This window comes from Gobio gobio, assembly GCF_949357685.1.
Source record: "Gobio gobio genome assembly, chromosome: 7".
NCBI classification, from domain to species: domain Eukaryota; kingdom Metazoa; phylum Chordata; class Actinopteri; order Cypriniformes; family Gobionidae; genus Gobio; species Gobio gobio.
The window spans coordinates 18,559,257-18,581,567 of record NC_137103.1 but is presented as its reverse complement, the minus strand read 5'-3'; the positions used below and the strand labels follow the sequence as shown (position 1 = coordinate 18,581,567).

Here is a 22,311-nt window from a genome sequence, read left to right as displayed (position 1 = left end):
GTACATCTTAGTTTTGCGCACATTGCGCACAAATCTTTGTTTTTCAAATCCGATCTTGTTCAAATCCGAGACTGACTGTCTGTACTATCATTTTGCAAGTGGTGAAATCTGATCCGTTCATTCAGACAGTGTTTATCTACATCAGTTGCCATAGTAATGACATAGCTGATGCAATGCCAGCAGCTGAGAAGATGATAAACTTTTTTTTGTTTGTCCTGTCTTGGCACATGTCCATCATTTAATCTGAGATGCATCAGCAATGAAGGATGTTTTACACGTTCATGCATATGTTGTGTTTGAAACTGCTCGTTCAGGACCCCTCTGTCATTCACTTGTTCTCCAGATTAATAACTAAGCATTTTAGTCACATATGCCATAAATATCAGATTTTTCCTGTCTGCCTAAAAGGCCTCTAATCTATTCTTTATTTTGATACCTTATATAATTTCTCTTTAGCTCTTTTTCTTGGAAGAGAAGAGAAGGCAGTGCCTAGAGGACTTGGCAGCACTCATCCAGAAGATCTACCGTGGATGGAAGTGCCGCACTCACTTTCTCCTGATGAAGAAGAGCCAGGTGGTGGTGTCCGCCTGGTACCGGAGATATGCGGTGCGCTCCATTTACTACACCTTCCATAGAAAACATTGATTGTTTTCAATATGATTCATTGTTTACCTGGGATCTGAGGTAGATTTTTTTTTTTCTCAAGATTGCTGTTGGTTGTTTTTTGATTGTAGCAACAAAAGAAGTATCAGAACATCAGGTGCTCTGCATTAGTGGTTCAGTCGTTCATCCGTGGATGGAAGGTAGGTTTCTGGTACATTGCATGTCCTTTCCTTTAGCAAGCAAAGGCCACATTCACATAGCAGCAGAATACCTTGTCAGTCTAGTATTTGAGTCCTTAATAAGGTTACGTTCACAGACTGTTTTTTAGGCGAGTGACAACCGCATTCCAAGCTCACACCTATACATTTTCAGGACTCACAAGCACATTCTCGTATAAAACGGCGCTGTGTGAATGGAACCAGACTGGACAACAGTGCAAGAGAGATGCTCTGTGCCGCACAAACGCATTTCAACCATGTGTTGCAGGTTTTCGTCTGTGTTTCGCTTTCGGTAACTTACAGCCAGGGGCGGACTTACCATTAGGCAAAGGTAGGCGACTGTCTGGGGCTCCCGAAAGCCAAGGGCCCCCTAAAATGCTTGTTATATACGATACGCCTTCAGCGTGGATGCACAAGCGGTTGCTGTGGCGTTCATTACCACGACAATCGCTTTTGCGTCCGTGTTGAACGTGCATCTATGTAGAAAGTGTAGGGCCTTATGATTTCCGCGGTTCCGAAAACGCGTACAGGATCACGGAATCCGTTCATAAAAACGGAATGTCATGGAATGAATGGCGCAGACGCGCGGTTTCGTTTACTACTACTGCAGCACGCGTGACGCTCGCCTTCACAATTCATTCACACAGAGACATAAAACATGCAGGATTCATATTTAAATAGCATTTTTGCCGTTTAATATTCACATACACTAGTAGTCCATATCACGATTTGATTGAAGTGTGCTGACTTGACATTGGATTTATTCATCCAAAATCTGACAAATTCCATGTTAAACAGTAAATTCCATTTTTATGACTGGATGCCGTGATTCCGTCTGCGTTTTCTGCATCGCGGAAATCATATGGCTCTACACTTCACGAGCATTGTACCATTTCATTTGAGAGAAGCTATCATCACAACATATACGCACAGAAAAATGTCTTCAAGGCAACCCGTCAAAATAAAAGTTTGGACAGTATAGTGTAGCCTATGCCTTAATGTAATAATTTTAACAGTATAGGCTAGGCCTAACACTCTGTTGTGTAGCACTTTGAATGTACAAAAATTTAATTTTTATTTTAAATTGGAATAAAAGATAAATGTTGTATGCCTTCATTTGATTACCAGAAAAATTTAAATACATAAAACAAATAAATGTATATTTTTTTAAACTTTTAATAAATTGCTGTTAAATTAAACAAGTTTCATGATTTAAATTAATTAGACTGCTTTTTGATTAATATAACTATCCAGAATAATAATAAAAAAAGGAATCTGGAAATTTTTTTCTGGAATTTGAAAAAAAAAACTGATTTCATAGGGCTCTACAAATTACCATATCATGCATCTGAAGTTATAATTAAATATGGAGCAACGGTGCATATTATGTTTATCGTAAATGGCGCTCACTCATTTCTGTGAAGGTCCTGAGTAGATGACGCATGCACAGTATACTTTTCACACAGACACACTTCATTTTTAATTTAAATAAATTATGTTGTAGTAATTTCCTTCAGTCTAATTTAAATTTATGGGGTCATGCAGCAGCAATTCACAACAGTGAAAAAATAACCTCAAGGTTGTAAATGTGCAATTGTATAGGGCCCCATTCCTGTATTTTGCCTGGGCTCCCCAAATCACTAAATCCGCCCCTGCTTACAGCGATGGAGATATGAGATGTGTATCATCTGAAGGTTTTAGGTTCAGTCACTGGAGCTGATCTCGTCAGTTTTGTGTTATATGCGCGACTCAAATGCACAGCTCTCCACCCAAATATAAAAGCAGCTGTCAGTTAATAAAGATTTGATGGATGAACTTTTCAGTTTTATGGACGTCGCCATCTTTTTGTCCTGTTGCACATTTAACAGCTAACAGACAGTATTCTGTTTGATTGGCACATTTCGAGATTCACACCTGTAAATAAATGCGGTTGTCAATCCCAAAAACTGGCAGTGTGAATGTAGCCAAAGGGTCTTTCCCCACTATGTAACGGTGACCCTTTTCACAGGCCCGGAAGCTTCTGCGTGAACTGAAACACAAGAAGCGGTGCGAAGAGGCCGTCACCACTATTTCAGCCTACTGGCATGGAACTCAGGTACTGAACACTGTTTTTCTATGAATAAGGAAGTGAAATGGTAAATTGTGGGGTTAGATTTTCAACACAGAGCTTCTTCACTGCTTTTGCCTTCTTTTTTCTCTCTAGTCCTAATTTCACTTCTGCTTTTGATGTGACTTACTCTTTTCAATCACTCTTTCCTTGTCATATTTCTGACTTTAACCTTTGCCACCCTGTCTCTGCTTCCACGTGGCCCTCCTTGGCTAACATCCGCAGGCTCGCTGGGAACTGCGGCGTCTTAAGGAGGAAGCACGGAATAAACACGCCGTGTCTGTCATTTGGGCAGCTTGGCTTGGAACTAAGGTATTTAACAAGCCTGCCAATCAAAGTCGTGTCCCATCCCGCCTCACCCCACTGTTAACGACATACCTTTAGTTTGTGTGTTTTATCATCTTGTTGGTAACGTCTCATGGGAAATTAGGGGGAAATACTAACATATTATTAATTTTCTGAAACATCTGTACACAGAATATGAAAACTTAATACCTTTCCATCCTCTTTTCCTTCGTTTTCTTAAAAAAAAAAAAAAAACACTCTGGATAGGCTCGAAGAGAACTGCGGTGCTTAAAGCATGAAGCTTGCAGTAAACAGGCTGTGTCTGTCATTTGGGCCTGCTGGCAAGGAACTAAGGTATTCACGACTATGTCTGTGTGGCATCCCATCATCCGCTTAACCCATCTCACACCTCCATATGTATGTGAGGTGGACTGGATCATGACCCATCTTTCCTGAGCTCATCCCATATGTTGTGCATGCGGATACATTCAGGACCCCACAGCATGAATCATACTTACACTTTATTGTTAGTGTTATTGTTATTAGATGAATAGAATGGCAGCGGATGGGAGCAGAGAGAGTATGGTTGGTGGGTATTGCATTGGGGGCAGAACCGAATGCAATATTTTAAGCTTCTTTTCTCTGACTGCCGATGGATTAAAGCTCATCCAGACGGGCACCCTGCAGAGCAGGCCGATTCCCACGCAGCCGGCTGGCATCACAGCTGGCTGACCTCTGTCCTTATCAAATGACCAATTGTATTAACCGATCCCTAAGAGTGAGTCTGGACCCCTTATGTTTGTTCATATCTTTCATTATCCACTGATTTTCGTCGTAGGGTATAGATCGGGGATCCGTACATTTTGTAGCAAGGTTTGTGCTACAGTTATACAAACAGATTTATGGTTTTCTGAAAATACATGGTTTTATTTATCTTTTGTTTGTGTTTTCACCCTGTCATTGTTATTTCAGTTTATTAAGTTTTTGCTTTACTTACTAATATTTTAGGGCTTTCAAAGTTACTCTGCCAAATGGTATTATATTTAAAAAAAAAATAATTTTTAATTAATTTTAGTTGTTTCCTTTTTCCCAGTTTTTATTTGTGTTTTAGTTAAATAAAATGTTTTCATCAATTGTAGTTTCCATTTAAGAATAATAACTATAATCAGTTTGTGGGGTGGTCAGGAGCAGTAAATAAATTTACACTTTACTTTTATTTTGTTTTAAATTATACAGTAACCAAAAACCACAAAAAGTCTTAGACAAGACTCATGTTTATGCTAGTGTCACAACGGACAAGTCACTGAGGAAATTTGCATATCCTGATGCGTTGATTCATGGCTATTAAAAAAGAAATATGGCTTGATGAATTACAAAACCATTGATAAACCAATGATTATCAATTTAATGTATTTTACCTATAATATGCAAGTTTTAGAACTTATCTGCACTGCGAACGAATGCTGTAAAATGTCAACTGCAATGCTTTATAATTGATGTACTTGGCTGCAGTGTCGCCATCTTCATTTATTATAAGAGGAATGTTCTGATTGCCTGAGTAACCTCATGGCAGACTGGATGTAGATTTATCCTATAGATGAGAAAAGCAATCTCATTCCATCCACAAGCCTGTGTGAACTTCTCTTTGCATGTTGGAATCGCACAGCACTGCTGTTCTCCCACTCCATCTGAGTGGCCTTTGCCTTCTTGAGGTTGATGTGGCTTGTTTTATTGTATGTTTGTGTGGTGTGTGCCTTAAGAGAGCTGTTGCACTCTTGCTTTCTTTATTGCTCTTGTTCTCACTCATGTTTAGTTAACCCCGTGAAAAGAAATTTGCTCTCCACAGGAAAACCTCAACAATGTCCATCTGTCTTAACCAACAGCAAACACGCAATGTCTTTACCAGCTGGTAATGGGGTGCAGTTTTGTGTGACGTGGACCTGGTGTTATGCTGCTTCTTTTTGCTCCGCTTTTTTCAATTGATTCCCTCCTTTTTACCTTCATGCCCCTCTCCATCTTCACAGGCACGTAGAGAGCTGAAGCGCTTGAAGGAGGAAGCCAAGCGTAAGCACGCCATTGCTGTCATTTGGGCCTACTGGTTGGGACTAAAGGTATCTTCCAACCATCGGTTGCCAGGAGTTGAAATGAGTGGGATGCATGCACATAACCGGCTAACTCTAAGTGTCACTTAACCAGCTGTTTTGCTATGTACTAACAATATAATCTAATAGTATAGTATAGTAAATCATAATCTATAGTTCAGTTCCACAGGTCCATTAGCATCCAAGTCAGTGACACAGACAAGTATTGTCATAAGCAAGGATGAAGTGCTAAACACATGCCGCGAGGCTTTACATACTGCATGTGTCTCCAGAAAGTATAATCAAATCTGTTATCATAATCCATGGCTTTAGAAAAGCTTCCTCTGAATAGATGTTTCCCTTCTTTATAGACCTTATTCAGAGCAGCACCATTTCACCATTTTTGCTGATAGAGTGATAGACTTTTGATAGGTTGCTGTAATTTATAATATCTTCAGTATTACTCAGAAGTCTAGTTTCATAAAGCACTAATTGTTGGTGATTTTAATATCCATGTAGACAATGAAAAAGACGCATTGGGATTAGCATTTAAAGACATTATAAACTCTATTGGAGTTAGGCAACACGTGTCAGGACCCACTCATCGCCATAATCATACTTTAGACCTTATATTGTCACATGGAATAAATGTTGAAAATAATCTTCCTCATCAGTTTCATCTCCTCAGCATCCCAGATAGCTTAGAAGAACTCGATTGCAACAGAAACTATTGACTCTCTCTCTTTTCCAGCACTTAGACACAGTTGCTCCCCAGCACTTAAAGAAGATTAAAGAAAATAGTCCAACGCCATGGTACAACGAGCACACTCGGGCCCTTAAAACAGCAGCCAGAAAAATGGAGCACAGCTGGAAGAAAACAAAACTAGAGGTCTTTCGTAATTCGTGGAAAGAAAGCATGATCGCATACAGAAAGGCCATAAAAACTGCTAGATCTGCTTATTTCTCGACTCTCTTAGAAGAAAACAAACACAACCCTAGGTATTTATTCGATACAGTAGCTAAATTAACCAAAAATAAAGCTTCAACTTCTGATGTTTGTAAACAGCACAGCAGTAATGACTTTATGAACTTCTTTACATGTAAGATTGATAATAATAGGAAGAAAATTTTAACCATGCAGCCGTCTACTACAGTATCACATCAGACAGAGCATTGTAGTGTCACTGAGGAAAAATTACACTCATTCACTGCTATAGGAGAAGAAGAATTGGCTAAACTCGTTAAATCATCAAAATCAACAACATGCTCGACCCTATACCGACTAGGCTATTACTTTTAATAGAAAATAAAAATGTAATTTTTAGATGCTACCAGAGGTAAAAATGAAAATTCTGTCATCATTTACTCACCCTCAAGTTGTTCCAAACTTGTATGAGTTTCTTTGTTCTGCTGAACACAAAAGAATTAGCCTGGATGCCAGCCGAATTTAGCCCCGCCCACAATGTTTTGGCAATTCGGTCTGGACTCGCTCCATAGAGGAGGAATTATGCCCGAACAGAAACTGTTGTTGACCAATGAAATTGTCAGGGCGGGCTTTAGATCGAAGGCTCTTGGGTTGAATTTGCTCTTATCCTAAACGGAGAACTTGTTCGTATATGCGTTCACCTTTACTATTTCTCTCAGAAACGATTATCGTGTTGGTAAGTAGTCTGTGTATCCTTAAATTATTTTATTACTGCCAAAGATCGTTTACACTCATCTTTTTCTTGTAACGTTACTTAATCCAGTGTGCGTGCAGACAGGGTTTCCAAGTGTTTTTGCAATGTCGCGCACAATTGCTACTCAAAACTATAGCCCAAAACTATAACTTTCCGGGGGGTTCTCCGGAAAAAAATAACAATGTTATTTTGGCATGGTTGCCTGCTAAAATTCGCATTCCTGGGTTTATATAATCACATAATTGGGGTCGCTTCAACCCACGGACATGGAGAAAAACACGGACTTGGTAACAGTGCAGTTGAGTTCTGTTGACATTTGACAACTAACGTTACGCGTTGCTCTGATTGGTTGTGGGTCTATCCAATTGAGGTCTTTCCTGGCTTGGTTGAAACACGCCCCATAATCAAAGCTCAATGGAGCGGTACCAGACTCATATTCTGACTAGAATTGAGTATGGCCACGCCAGGCTACAAAAGAATATATTTAGAAGAATGTTTGTGACCAAGCAGATAGAGCAACCATTGACTACCAAAACAGGGAAAAAAATACTATGGTAGTCAATGGTTGCTCTATCTGCTTTGTAACAAACATTCTTCTAAATATCTTCTTTTGTGTAAGCACTGTTCTTGAGCTAATCTGAAGGCCACACTAAGTTTGGAGGTCTGTAGCTATTGACTCTGCAGAAAGTCACCATGCACTGACCCTGCTCTGTGATTTTACGTGGCCTACCACTTCGTGGCTGAGTTGCTGTTGTTCCCAATTGCTTCCACTTTGTTATAATACCACTAACAGTTGACGGTAGAATATTTAGTAGTGAAGAAATTTCACGAATGGACTTATTGAACAGGTGGCAACCCTATCACGGAACCACGCTTGCATTCACTGAGCTCCTGAGAGCGAACCATTCTTTCGCAGATTCTTTCACCCATTCTTTTTGTAGAAGCAGTCTGCATACCTACGTGCTTGATGTTATACACCTGTGGCCATAGAAGTGATTGGAACACCTGAATTCAATGTTTTGGAGGGGTGTTCCGATACTTTTGGCAATATAGTATATGGCTGAATCCGAAATCGCTCCCTATACCCTCAAAAAAATTAGAGGGGACAGCCATTTGTAGTGGTAACCGAAACCGGGATATTATTGAGTGCACTCATTCTATTCCACAATGCACTGCAATAATGAGTGTACAGCTGATGTACACTCAACGGCTGTCCGACTTCACTCACTCATTTCATTCACTCCTTCAAGTGAACTGTATTAGTGGACTAAAGTAGGGAATAGTGATTGAGGGTATAGGGGGCGATTTTGGATTCAGCCTATGTCTATCCCTCATCCCTCAAAGATGGTGCTGCTGTGAACAAGGTCTATTCCTAAAGACTGGCACTGGGCAAAATTGCTGTTACTCCTGCGGAGGCTGCCTGATTATACTGCGGTCTCTGTCAGGGGCTGTTCCAAGGTCAGTGGGTGTTTGGGGTGTACCGTATCTGTGGATATGTATGGGCCGGCCTTTGAAATATTGGAATTTACAAAACGGATAGTTCTTGTCCTGGATGCTTTCATAAAAATCTGTCGTTAATAAAGTACATGGCCAAACCATTCAATCAATTACTAGACACATTAACATTAGATGTTTTGTTAGGAATTTTTTTTTTTGTTTTTGTTTTTTTGCTCACATATAGCAATTTCTACCCGATAAAATATTATAGAGCTTGTTACAAAATATATGTGTGTGTGTGTGTATTTATTTATTTATATATGGAGGGAAACTCTGAGCAAAGCAGGCCAAAACACAGTTTCTTCAACACAGGCCATTATGACGTATTTAAATGAGCTGTCATCTACAAAATTATTTCATGTTACACCCAACTTTAAGCCAATAGTCGGGATTCCAAGATGACATCTGAATTACAGAAACTTTGCCACAGTAGCTGAACCATAGGACAGCCATGTTTTCTGTTTGTTGCGGTGTGCCTGTCCTGTCTACTGTCTGCATGCTGCTCCTAAAAAATCTGTTGGCTTTTACAGACATTGAAGGCCTTTCTTGTGTTTTGCCTTTTTTTATTTTTACTTGCTGTCATTACCGGTTTTGTTTTGTGTCTGGGTTTTAGGGGTGACATCAAACTTTTCAAGTTCTCTGAAAAGTATGACTGTGGATCTCTCATGGTTTCAGAGCATCAGTTCTCTCACTTTTGCTTTCCAGTGTGCTGCTCTTTAGGTGTTAAGACCCTGTTTGTCACAAACCACTTGTCTGTCCTGATAGTGTCCTGTCCCATCCCTGCTGTCATCACAAGACTGTCAATACAAAGAACTGACTATTTAAACCCACCTTTTTACAGGTCCGTCGGGAATACAGAAAGTTCTTCAGAGCTAATGCTGGCAAGAAGATCTATGACTTCACCATCCAGAGAATTGTAAGTGACTTTAAGTAGCTGATTTAATTAATACTTTTTGCTAGTCACCTACTTATAAAGAAAAGTAGTCTTACTTGTTGGTGGGCCAATGTTTACCTTATGATTTGCCACAAGCTGTGTAGTATCAGGATCTATTTCTGGCAAGTCCAATGGTCCTTTGATGGAGAACATTGTCTTTGTAAAACTAAAGTGCTCCTGCTTTTTTTTAATTTTCATTTTCTTTGCATATATATTTGGCTGTAACCAACTAGTATATAAAGCTAATAACAGCAATAAGAACCCAAAGCAGAATAAGACCCAACACAGAATAATAAATAAGTAGTTGGCGATACACCTAGGATATTATTTCCCCTACATGTTCTCCATTTTATTATTTTTCAGAGAAGAAAATACTCCCAAAAGGGATTAATGCGAGTTTTTGTCTACAGATGCAAAAGTACTTCCTTGGCTTGAAGAAGACGATGCCTTCCATGTCACCAATTGATAAGAGCTGGCCAGCTCGGCCCTACGGTTTCCTGGACGGGACACATCAAGAGCTCAGGAGGGCGTTCCATCTGTGGAGGGTCTGTGTCATTAGACAACTCTGATATCTAAATTGAACTGATGAGACCTTTTGTCATGTCTGATTTTAAATTGATAATAATCTAACAGGGACCGTGGGAAGATGTTTTTTGTTGGGGTGCTCTGTTTTTTTGTTTGTTTGTTTTTTAATAAGAAACTTTAAAGGGGCATTCATTGACATCATTTTCCCACCGGAACACGCCCCCTCAGCCAGATTGCGTGGCAAAAGAGCTGCTGTGTGACTGGAGTTAATTGGGGAAACTGCGAAAACGCGAGTAAAACAAACGATTTACAGTTTAAATTTAAGAATGGACTCAATTATAAGTGTTCCCTACAACTTACCAAAGATCCAATGATCTATGGATATTTACATGCAGCCAGGAATCGTGTTTCCTGACATTTATATGAGCCTGATTTCAACGCCGGGGAAATACATAAAGCCAAATTGCCTGTGAACGCTTTATATAAAAACAATATAGATAGGTCTAAATCCGGGTGATCACTTATATCAATGTTATATATATCATCATATCGTATCGTGTAATTGTAAGTGTTTATTTAAAAGCATCAAATTAGGCAGAATATACTATTGTAAATATTTAATTGATGAGTTTTTAAAACAATATATAACAATACAATATATATGGTATGGATTTAACCCAAAATTCAACATTTTGAGACAAAATAACTGCAAATCCACATTTCGATCCCTGGTGTCCAGTTGTTTGTGAACTGCAGCAATCCATTTGCTTCTCTTTTCTGTAGCTTTCGGAAGTCTGTAAAAATATACCTCAGAAATCTGTTTGTACAGTCAATCTCAAAGCTCTTTCCCGTTTTTAGATGTGTTTTGTGTGTTTCGTGGCATTCACGCTGAAAACCAATGCTGCCTCTTAGTCTTTTTGCCACTCACTGAGCGTAACCGCAGCGACTCTGGCCGATGGTGACGTCACAGGCGTACCCTCTACATAGTCTATAACGGTCACAATATGATGTCACACTCTGTGCTTATATTAAAAAAAAAAAGCATAATTCAACATAAATAACACTTTTTTTTTAATAGCCCACTATTTATTACAAATAAATTACTTAATGCTAATGCTAAAAATGAATATGTAAATGAACAAAAATGAATTTGCGCAATTTTTTTATTTATTTACAAGTGTTGCATTTACAGTCCTGTAAAAATAGGGGTACAGCACTCCTACTTCCTGCGCCCCTGTAATCTAACCATCTGTCCTCATGATGTCCTTCTATTAGTGTAAGAAATATCACAGCCAGTTCACAGAGGAGAAGAAGGCTACCTATGAGGAGAAGCTTGCAGCTAGTGAACTCTTCAAAGATAAGAAGGCCTTGTATCCTAGCAGGTAGGGAAAAAAAGCAGTTCACTTATGTTCCTTTATGTAATTTACATACGGTAAATACATATCTGCAGTGACACAATTTATTGCAATAACATTTGTCCTCTGTTTACAGTGTGGGGCAACCTTTCAAAGGAGACTATGTGGAGATAACCAAAAACCCAAAGTACCAGAAGCTTAACAGCTTGGTAGAGGATAAAGTTCTTCTTGCAGATGTAGTCAGTAAAATCAACCGTGCCAATGGCAAGGTGAGTACAAGTAACCCCGTGCCAATAGAAATAACATTACAATAGATAAATGACTGAGAGCCCAAATAGCCAATCAAATAGCTAATAATCTTTATCAGCACTTATACAGTCAAACTTACTGTACTGTCTGTGGCATACAGATCCTTTTTAATTTTTTGCCAAATTCCCAACATTATTGTAAAAAGGTGTTATGGTACATGTAATTCAGATACTAGGAAACTAGAGAAGTTAGTGAATGGCACAGTTTGTTCCATTCCCAAAACCGTCAAGTAATATTAAAAAAGGCATGTGTTGGATCAGACTGCAAATTTCAAACGATCGTCCAAAAGCAAAACATGTCCAAATTTGCACAAAGGAATGGTAGAATACTGTATGGTGGCTATTTTTAGAAAACATTTTAAATATCGCTTCTTGTTCTTTGACATTGACGTTCATTTTTCACTTGGTGGAACGTGGTTTGTTTTCTCCATTAAATATAAAGACTACTAACATGCAGGCAAAATTAACTTTTATAAAACAAATGACCTTTCTGTTTTTCTTAATGTCTGTATTTAAAACATGTCAATAGTCTGACTTCATAGAGATATAAAAAAATTACCCAAATATTGAAGTCATTTCTTCCAAAAATCATCAGATACATGAGAAAGTCTGCTGACCTGCAACATCATTTTGTTTGACAGACATTGAGTACCCACTCTATCATGGGGTCAATTGAGGTTATTTTCATCCTTTCTGTCTAAACTTGACATTTAAAGTTTGTTGATTCACTTTTTAGGGAGCTCCAAGAATTTTCCTCCTGACCAAGAAGATTTTGGTTCTGGCTGATCAGAAGACAGGCCAGGTGAAGGCCAGTGTTCCCCTGCTGGACCTCAGCAGTGTTTCTGTGAGCACACAGAATGATGGCTTTTTCGCCCTTAAGCTCAAAGAGGTGCGACATACAATAATCATCTCTCATAAGGGCACCATTTAAGTCAGGACCGCTGCTGACCGTGCTTGCTCTCTCTTTAGGGTGCTATGTCTGCAGCCAAAGGTGACTTCCTGCTGAGCAGCGACCGACTGATTGAGATTATTACCAAACTTCATTGCACCGGTGCAGCTTCAGCTGACAGGAACCAGATCAATATCGATATTTCAGATGAGTAAGTGTCCAACCTTTCTGTGCATCTTGTTTCCTTAGTATCATTCTTGTAGCATAACTTTTTCTCTCTCCCTTTCAGGTTCTTAGTGCAGTTCAAACAGGACAAAGTGTGTGTAAAATTCATCCAGGGTACACCAAAGAATGGCAACGGTGTCTCCTGCAAGCGTAAAAACAACCGTCTTCTGGAAGTGTCCGTTCCGTCACCATAAGAAGTGGTCAGCTCGGCCCACTGCAGGGGTGTCATCTCTGAGATTCTTCACCCTCTCCCAATCCCGTAATGATCGTGCAATTATGTTGATCAAGTCATTGTCATTTCTGATTCTATTGTCAAATCAGCAGTTTTTTGGCACCTAAAGATTGTACTGCTTCCCTGTTTTTAACGATTGGGTGGAAGTCCATTATTATCTCTTCCTAATTCTTGGGACTCTTTCTTTAAAATAACAATAAAAACCATTATGATTTCAACTAGATACGTTCTGGCCGACAGTGGCTGAAGATTCTCTCAGTGAATCTCACCTCATGCTTTGCTCAACTAATTTTAGTTGTCATACTCTGGGTGTAAAACTATGTAAATGGAGATGCTGAAAGGTTTTTGCTAAGCTCCTAGAAAGAGGCTGAAAAGCTACAAAATGTATGATTGCACTTTTTCACTGGGTTGGTTGATGTGTTCTATTTTCATATTGTTTCTCTAGTGCAGAACAGTAATTTATTTAAAAAATACTCATCTGACTTTTGCCAAATGATAAGGCATTTTGTGATCTAAAATCTTGTGCCATTTAGCTGTTCCTCCCCAGGAGAAAGACATTTTTCTTGTAGACATTGTAGTGCAGACACTTACTTATTTATAAGCCAAATAATGATTCCGTTTCATGATAAATGCCAAACAATGAGTCCTGCTTTTTAACATTGTTTATCAATGCTTACTTTATTCTTTTCATAAATTGAATTAGGGTATTATTATGAAAACCACTTCCCCGCAATTTTAACGTGTCCTGCATTGTTCATTTATATTCATGCAGTTGAGCATTTGAATTAACAGGGCCTAAAGACCGTCCACCGCCTGCATTTATAGTGGAATCTCCAATGCTCTAAAAAGTAGACGCAACAATAATGCATATGTGGAAATGCCTTCATGCAGCAGGAAGACTTGATTCCCACATCTGGGATTACTTAGTCAAGACAGTTTGTGGGTGCTTGTTTCAGAAGGCCTCGTAGAAGAATGCTAATAACCTAAACGCTAAAGCCCTAGCTGGTACGATCTTTGCTAAGTCCGCTTCAGTAAGTCCCTTTTACTTAAAGCTTCATTTACGTGAGCAGTAGAACTTGTATGGAAGGAGGCTAATTATAGTAGGTGGTATTTGTTGTCCTATAGCTGTATCTTGGCAAAATCTATATGCTTTTTGCCACTGGAATGTGGGCTGCATCATTTTATTTTTGGCCTGCTTACATCTGCTAATAATAAATGCAGTGTTTTTCTTAAGGTCTGACCCACATGTTGTTTGTTTTTTTGAGTGAAAGCAGCAATGCATTCTTTGGATGCAAGGCAAACAGTGCACTCTGCTTAATTATATGCCGTTTACCAACATTGTGGATTATACTTTCAGTCGTATTTAATGTGATATTTTCTCACCGTTTTAGTGGACTTTTTGTACTTCCGAAGACAAGGCCCGCCAATGTAACTAACTCGGCTTCTGATTCAGTTATACTTTTTGATGTTTTTGTCATTTTACAGTAAAAGCATAATTAGGGTTTAGAGGAGGGGATTATCTTCCTCTTCAGTACAGGACAATTGTGGAAGCTGAATTACTTTGATCTAAAATTCTGCATTGTGCCTGTCTTTTGTGCAGTAAGCAGTGGGTTTTCCTCCTCCTCTTCCGTGTAAGGAGTTTGAATTGAAAGAGAGGAAAATATTTGTTGTATGCATTTTTGTGTGCCTAAATGTAACCTGTTCTGAATGAAAACATGGAAGTGTTTCTACGAAGTGTAACAAATGACAAGTAATCTTTTCTCTCTTTTTTGTGTAAATTAAAGCAATAAATAAATGACTTCGTATAATCAGTGTGGTATGTTGGTTTGATAATTGAATATTGTGAACTCAAAAGAAAGAAGAAGAGTTACACATTCCTTTAAAAATAATTAACAAAATTGTATTTTCTTTTATAAATCATCAGCTGCTCATACAATTTAGCTTAATTATATATAAAATATCTATATTAGAAAACGGCAGCAAAACCTGAATGGATCCCAGGCCCATACCAGCAGTATTAAAAGTAGTAACAATTTAGTACGCCGGGTTGGGCAAGAGTTTAAAAATGTGAGTCTTCCCAAAAAAATAATTAAATGTGGCAATTTACGTCCACTTATACGGACACATTTCTCTGTGTTCAGTAATGTCAATATTTACAGTTATCAAACGGTTTAATTTTACCATGAATCAGCACAGTGTTTAGTCTAATTGTTTATGGGACAATTGTATTGAAAAATTTAATTTAAAATGTTTACAAGTTACATTTTTTATTTCATTAAATGTCATTTAACTTATATTTCCCTTTATTATATACCAATTTCCTTTATTTTAATTTCTCTAATACCAATATCTTAATACAAATCCAATAAATTCAAACTCCGGTATTCAGTTTATGGTTTACAAGGCATTGTCAAAGCAATTCTGAAAGGACTCTGCAGAACACTTATTTGTCATACTTAATTTCTATTTGGGACTGAATTTCCAACTTGCGATTTGGTTGTAATAGTGTAGATTATTAGATTAGATAGAGTATAGATTTTCACCCATTTAACCAATCAGAAACCTCATTACACCAATATCAGAGGTTAAACCCCCAAGGAAATGTAATTTCTATAGACACATCTTTTAGTGCAAAAGTACATATAACAGCGAGGGAGAGATATCCCTTTTGCCTGTCTGCAGCTCAGTCCAGATGTTTTCCATCACATCTGGAGAGTTGTCCCGGGTTGAATTCCGTGGCTTGAAGAGAGTGCTGGTGGCAGGTCTCTGTGGAGCAAGCCTTGACAGATTGTGGATGTAGTGTTTAAAAATAGCACCCAACTGCAGAGCTGCCCTCCCAGGGTTCCCACCATTGTGCAGTCTGGGAACAGTGGAGGCCAAACCCCCTGAAATAGACCATCCCATAGACACACCCAGAAGAGTTTGTTAGCTTTATTATTTTTATTCAACATGAATTAGACCTGGGCAGTGTTGTCTTTTTCTTTTAGTAGTCAACAATGTTTCAGGTAAGGTAGCCCCAAAAATTCCACACTACAGCCAGGACAGTTATCAGGTGGGGACAACCAGGAAGACTGGTACTGTGATCCTCTGTGGTATAACCAACTCCCATTATATACCCATAATATTTTTCCCAGGCTCTGTGAATTTTATTAATTCATATGCAATAACTGATACCTACCTGTGGTCTGTAGTTTCAACCATAAAAAAAAAAAAAAAACATGGGTCTGCTTCATTATCACAATATGAATTGCGTGGGCCTCTGACACCCTCTTGTGGATAAATTGCAGGCTGTTGATTCAGACCAGATTTCCCATTTTTATTTTTTTACAGTTTGTTTAGACTTTTCGGCCATTCTCGGGGGAGTTTGCGACGCTGGGAAAAGACTTTGCGCTGAGAACTTTCGAGGAAGATCAGGAACGTTTACATGCAGTGAAACATTTTATGTTGTTGCCCAGCCATCTATAATATGGCAAGCCGTTTTGACTTTTAATCATTCACAGGATATTAATTCTTATGGAAGCCCGTTTCCGCCACTATTAAATTAAAAGAGTAATTGCGACTTTTTATCTCAGAATTCTGACTTTTTTTCTCACAATTGCGAGTTGTAAAGTCAGAATTCTGAGATAAAAACTCGCAATTGCATGATATAAAGTCATTGATCTGCCGCGACCCGACACATGATGAGTTGTGAACACATTAATGAGTATTTTAACTGTAGTTTTAGCTGCTAATGATGGAATGATTGTCTTATTATCTGAACGGCATTAATATCTGCAAACGCGCTCTTGAGGGGATTTTAAGCGCAAGCTTTGGCGCAGAAACAACAGAACGGATGTGAGGTGGCAAAGTTCACTCTCAAAAAAAAGAGTACAAAATTGTACCTAAAATTGTCACTGCAGTGGTACCCTTAAGGGTACATTTTTGTACCAAGTCAGGGGTAGGCAAGCTCGGTCCTAGAGAGCTGATGTCCTGCAGAGTTTAGCTCCAATCCTACGCCACCACAGTATAAAATTCATTGCTCCCAGCATGCATTGCAGAATTAAGTAGGCTATGTCACCATTGTTGAGATTCATATGCTGATTCTTGATATCTGTGTGCGTCTTAACTTTTTTTTCCTTAAAATGTTTTTAAAAATCAAAATTCAGGACGCCTGATCTGTGGAAAGAAAGTATTGTTGGTGAATATTATTAATTAATATTTTTGGTCAGTGATGAGTTTAGTCAAACATTTCACTTCATTTCAATTTTTGTTTATGGCTTTTTTAGATTTGAACAGATTATGTGTTTTGTTGACACTGTAAAAAAAAACAAAAAAAGCAAAACACAAACTCACATAAATAGCCAAGAGTTAAACTGTCCAACTAAAGGAAACACTAATCACCATTTGACCTGACAATCACCTAATGACCAAATATTTTCAATAGAACATCAACATCTGCACCTCTGTTAATTCTCAATAAGAGCTTCTATAGATGTCTTTCAGGGTTGGAGCCAAACTCTGCAGGACAGCGACTCACTAGGACCGAACTTGCCTACCAATTGTTTAATTGTACCCTAAGGACCAATTGTGTACCTTTAAAGGTACAGTTATACGTTTTGTTCCCCAAGGAACAAAATTGTACCTCCACTGTACCTTTTTTTCTGAGAGTGTTCATTGAACATATTCTGATGTGTTATTATGGAAATATGATCCCCAGAACTCCACCACCCTCAGAATGTGCTGTAATTCACGATGTCCTTAGAGAACAAGTGTGTCCAGTAATGACACGTCCAGTAGGCTATGATCTAGCTGTCGCTTCATACAGTCACCTGAGGGTGGCGCTGTTCTGGGATCATATTTCATCAATAACGCATCAGATAATACTGTAATGCAAAATTTCGTTTGAGAATGAATTTTATTGACCTCCGTGTGCTCGGTTTTGATAATATTTATAATTGATCTTTAGCTAATATGTTACAAATTCTAATAAAGTAATATAATTGCATATAATTAAATCTCAGCTGCAAACATTATCTAATGTCATCTTTATCTGTGCTTTTAAATAGAGAGTAAGACATAAATGCCTCCAATGATAAATATGTGCAATATTTATTTGACAAGAACCTTACTCCATTCCCTGTTAATTCTATTGTATTCTGTTCCATTGCACACCTACATACAAATGTGTCTATTTTTGTTTATTATGCATATGTGTATCTCATTCATTTATCTTTATTCTTTATTGTGGACTGTGGTTGTCTCTGTGTTCTGGAAACTTAAATTCCTTGTGTGTGCAAAAATGGTAATAAAGCTCCTTTTGAATTTTTCTGATTCTGGTTAAATAGGCTACAAAAGAGCAACTCTGGTTCAATTTGTCACGTGCGCCATTTATTGAAACATACAATATCATTTTACAGGAGTATAAGCTATATATATATATATTCACCGTTTAATGAAAACTGCTGCCCGATCACAACACTTCCAGTGCTCTGTTCCTAACATACAGTCACCTGAGAGTGGCGCTGTTCTGGGATCATAGATTTCATTAATAACGCATCAGAATATGCTGTAATGTAGGATTTCGAGAATTAATAGAGTAAGGCATGGAGATTAAATACAAAGAGGTACTCTGGTTGAATTTGCCACGTGCGCCATTTATTAAAATATATAAGATTGTTTTTTACAGGCTATTACTGTTTAATGAAAACTGCTCCATCTCAACCTCATATTTCTGTTGCAACTGTTCGGCAGCAGAACTCACTGTACAGAACTCACCTACATCAATTATTATTTTATATTAATTTAATATAATATTAATACTATTTTTAATCAAAACCGAGCACATGGAGGTCAATACAATTCATTCTCAAACGAAATCTTGCATTACAGCATATTCTGAACGAGGCTGAATCCAGCTTCTTATTCGCAACTTCTTCTTGATGCTATCCGGTCCACCTTAAAAGACGCGACGCTTCCGCGTCTTTGGTTTCTTATTCACGCTCAACTTAGGAACCGTGCGGTTTTTCTCCTTTTCAAGCTTTTTAGGGATTGTGTTGCTTTTGTGTCCATTTTCAGAATAAAAGAATAATATATTAGCGAAGATTGATAGTAAAAAATATTACGGCACATACAATATAATTACAGTAGGCTATGCCTATTCTTTAATTATTGTACATGCCATCAGCTCAATTTAGGGACCATGTGGTTACCACTTTTGATACTATTGTGTCTATTTTCAGAAAAGAATAATAAACTATTTTAAAAGGTAATTAACACAGAAATATCAGTGAAGATGACTGTAAAAAATACAAATGTACATAAAATATAATTACATCATTCTTCAATTATTGCACTTGAATGCGTTGAATGCATTACTGTAATAAATCAATAAAAGGTAAGGTAACTAGAGATTAATGCCAGATCCAGCTTGGATCCAGCCTCCGAAGACTTCAGATGAACCAACACCAGATGACACCTACCCCTGCAAGGTCTCCAGAACATCAAATATGGATGAAATACAAAATGTATAATCATGTTATCATTGCTTTGAAATGCAAACTAATTTTGCTTAAATTGATATAAGATATTTGTCAATGGTGTAATTTGTAATATCTTACAACTGTATTTCCTGATTTAATTGATTAATTAAATTGGCTTGAAAGAGCCATTGCATTATGGTTACTGTACCATTTTGATGTTATGGACCTAATCTGACAATGCAGTTAGAAGAGCAATCACATTGTGGACCCATTTGGGGAAGTAAAAAATTTCACTGGTGCTTTATACCCATTGTGCTTGTATATCATCATTCAAAATTTCAAAGATTTTTACTGTAGCGTTATGAATTTATGGACCAACGAATTTGACAAACGATATAGTACAGTAAGAAGAGCCTTTGCATTAATGGCACCAGTGGCCCATTTGGAGGCATTATATCTCGGCTGACTTTATAGGTGAGTTCACAGTTCCACTGGGGCTTTATACCCAGTGTGCCTGACTGTAACCATGCAAAATTCCAGACATTTTTACTGTAGCATTTTGAAGTTATGGATCCATGTATTTGACATATATGACAGTAGAGTTAGAATAACTATTGCATTGTTGACCCATTGGAGACGCTATATCTCGGCTGCCTTTTTGGGTGCGTTCACAGCTCCACTGGGGAATTATACCCAGTGTGCCTGACTGTCACCATGCACAATTCCAGACATTTTTACTGTAGCATTTTGAAGTTATGGTTTTATGAATTTAACATATATGACAGTACAGTTAGAATAACTTGCATTATTGGCCCATTTGGAGGCGCTATATCTCGGCTGCTTTTATGGGTGGGTTAACAGCTCCACTGGGGCATTATACTCAGTGTGCCTGACTGTCACCATGCAAGATTCCATACATTTTTACTGTAGCATTTTGATGTTATGGATTTATGAATTTGACATATATGACAGTACAGTTAGAATAACTTGCATTATTGGCCCATTTGGAGGCGCTATATCGCGGCTCCTTTTATGGGTGGGTTCACAGTTCCACTGGGGCATTATATCCAGTGTGCCTGCCTGTCACCATGCAAAATTCCATACATTTTTACTGTAGCATTTTTAAGTTATGGATTTATGAATTTTACACATATGGGTGGGTTCAAATTACTCCCCATGAAGTTGACTGTCACCATGCAACATTATAAGTAATTTTACTGTAGCATTATTGAGTTATGAATCTATAAATTTGACAGATGTGACGGAAGTTATGAATCCTCCAATTTGACAGATGTGACGGAACAGTTACATTAGAATTTGCTCTATTGGCCCAATTGGCGGCGCTATATCTCCGCTGCCTTTGAGGGTGCGTTCAATTTTGAACTGGAGCCTTATTCCCCATGAACTTGACTGTCACCATGCAACATGTTATGCAAGATGCATACAATATTTATTTTTTGTTGTCATAAACTATGCATAATTGATAGTTATGTAGTTAAATAATGTTTGGCGGACATTTGCAACACAGCGTACTTATACTGAAATGTAATGCATCAAGTAGTTCCCTTCACTTGCCTGTAGACTTGTTTAGACATCTTTCGAGTCTTCAAGCATGGTTAGTTTCAGTGTAGCTACTTAGTAATTGGAGCATAGGTTTATTGTTGATGTATATTGCATAAACCCTTGCTGGAAAAAGCTAATATATATATGAAATTGACAGCGCTTCCAAAGGGCCGACGGCAATGGTACTACATTTCGTAAAGTTGTCATAATACAGCATTTCATATATGACACAAAAAAAAAATTGTAGAAAACAATTGAGATAAATTAATTAATTTGTTTACAGCTGGATAAAATGTATTTTCAGTTCTTCAAAGCCAGTCGTTATTTCTTTGCACAATGGACAATGACATAAAAAACATAAAAATACAGGTATATTTTAATATACTTAAAATGTATGGGTCTATAACTTCAAAATGCTACAGTAAAAATGTCTGGGATTTTGCATGGTGACAGTCAAGCACACTGGGTATAATGCCCCAGTGCAACTTAGAACGCACCCATAAAGGCAGCCGAGATATAGCGCCTCCAATGGGCCAACAATGCAATAGCAATTTTAACTCTATTGTCATATATGTCAAATTCATGAATTCATAACTTCAAAATGCTACAGTAAAAATGTCTGAAATTTTGCATGGTGACAGTCAAGCACACTGGGTATAATGTCCCAGTGGAACTGTGAACGCACCCCGTAAAGGCAGCCGAGATATACGCCTCCAAATGGGCCAACATTGCAATAGCTATTCTAACTGTATTGTCAAATATGTCAAATTCATGAATCCATAACTTCAAAATGCTACAGTAAAAATGTATGGAATTTTGCATGGTGACAGTCAAGCACACTGGGTATAACGTCCCAGTGGAACTGTGAACGCACCCATGAAGGCAGCCGAGATATAATGCCTCCAAATGGGCCACTGGTGCCCTTAATGCAAAGGCTCTTCTTACTATACTATCGTTTGTCAAATTCGTTGGTCCATAAATTCATAACGCTACAGTAAAAATCTTTGAAAATTTGAATGATGATATTCAAGCACGATGGGTATAAAGCACCAATGAAATTTTTTACTTCCCCAAATGGGTCCACAATGTGATTGCTCTTCTAACTGCATTGTCAGATTGGGTCCATAACATCAAAATGGTACAGTAACCATAATGCAATGGCTCTTTCAAGCCAATTTAATTAATCAATTAAATCAGAAAATACAGTTACAAGATATTACAAATTACAGTATTGACAAATATCATATATCCATTTAAGCAAAATTAGTTTGCATTTCAAAGCAATGATAACATGATTATACATTTTGTATTTCATCCATATTTGATGTTCTGGAGACCTTGCAGGGGTAGGT

At 37.9% G+C, this 22,311-nt stretch overlaps 1 protein-coding gene across 5 annotated transcripts in view; it reads left to right on the top strand.

Annotated features, from left to right (window-relative positions):
* The window catches only part of myo1b (myosin IB), a 96,771-nt gene extending 82,015 nt beyond the window's left edge, over nucleotides 1-14,756 (top strand). The window contains exons 20-32 of one of the 5 annotated variants that reach the window (XM_079820928.1): nucleotides 457-606; nucleotides 735-803; nucleotides 2,830-2,916; nucleotides 3,154-3,240; nucleotides 3,481-3,567; nucleotides 5,238-5,324; nucleotides 9,312-9,386; nucleotides 9,815-9,949; nucleotides 11,205-11,311; nucleotides 11,421-11,553; nucleotides 12,329-12,481; nucleotides 12,562-12,692; nucleotides 12,771-14,750. In XM_079820928.1, the coding sequence (XP_079677054.1) occupies nucleotides 457-606; nucleotides 735-803; nucleotides 2,830-2,916; nucleotides 3,154-3,240; nucleotides 3,481-3,567; nucleotides 5,238-5,324; nucleotides 9,312-9,386; nucleotides 9,815-9,949; nucleotides 11,205-11,311; nucleotides 11,421-11,553; nucleotides 12,329-12,481; nucleotides 12,562-12,692; nucleotides 12,771-12,900 (1,431 nt within the window). In that variant the 3' untranslated portion in view covers nucleotides 12,901-14,750. Of the gene's footprint in view, nucleotides 1-456; nucleotides 607-734; nucleotides 804-2,829; nucleotides 2,917-3,153; nucleotides 3,241-3,480; nucleotides 3,568-5,237; nucleotides 5,325-9,311; nucleotides 9,387-9,814; nucleotides 9,950-11,204; nucleotides 11,312-11,420; nucleotides 11,554-12,328; nucleotides 12,482-12,561; nucleotides 12,693-12,770 lie in introns of all 5 variants that reach the window. The other 4 variants (XM_079820929.1, XM_079820930.1, XM_079820931.1 and 1 more) reach the window with 4 other exon arrangements.
* The last annotated feature ends 7,555 nt before the right edge of the window (nucleotides 14,757-22,311 follow it).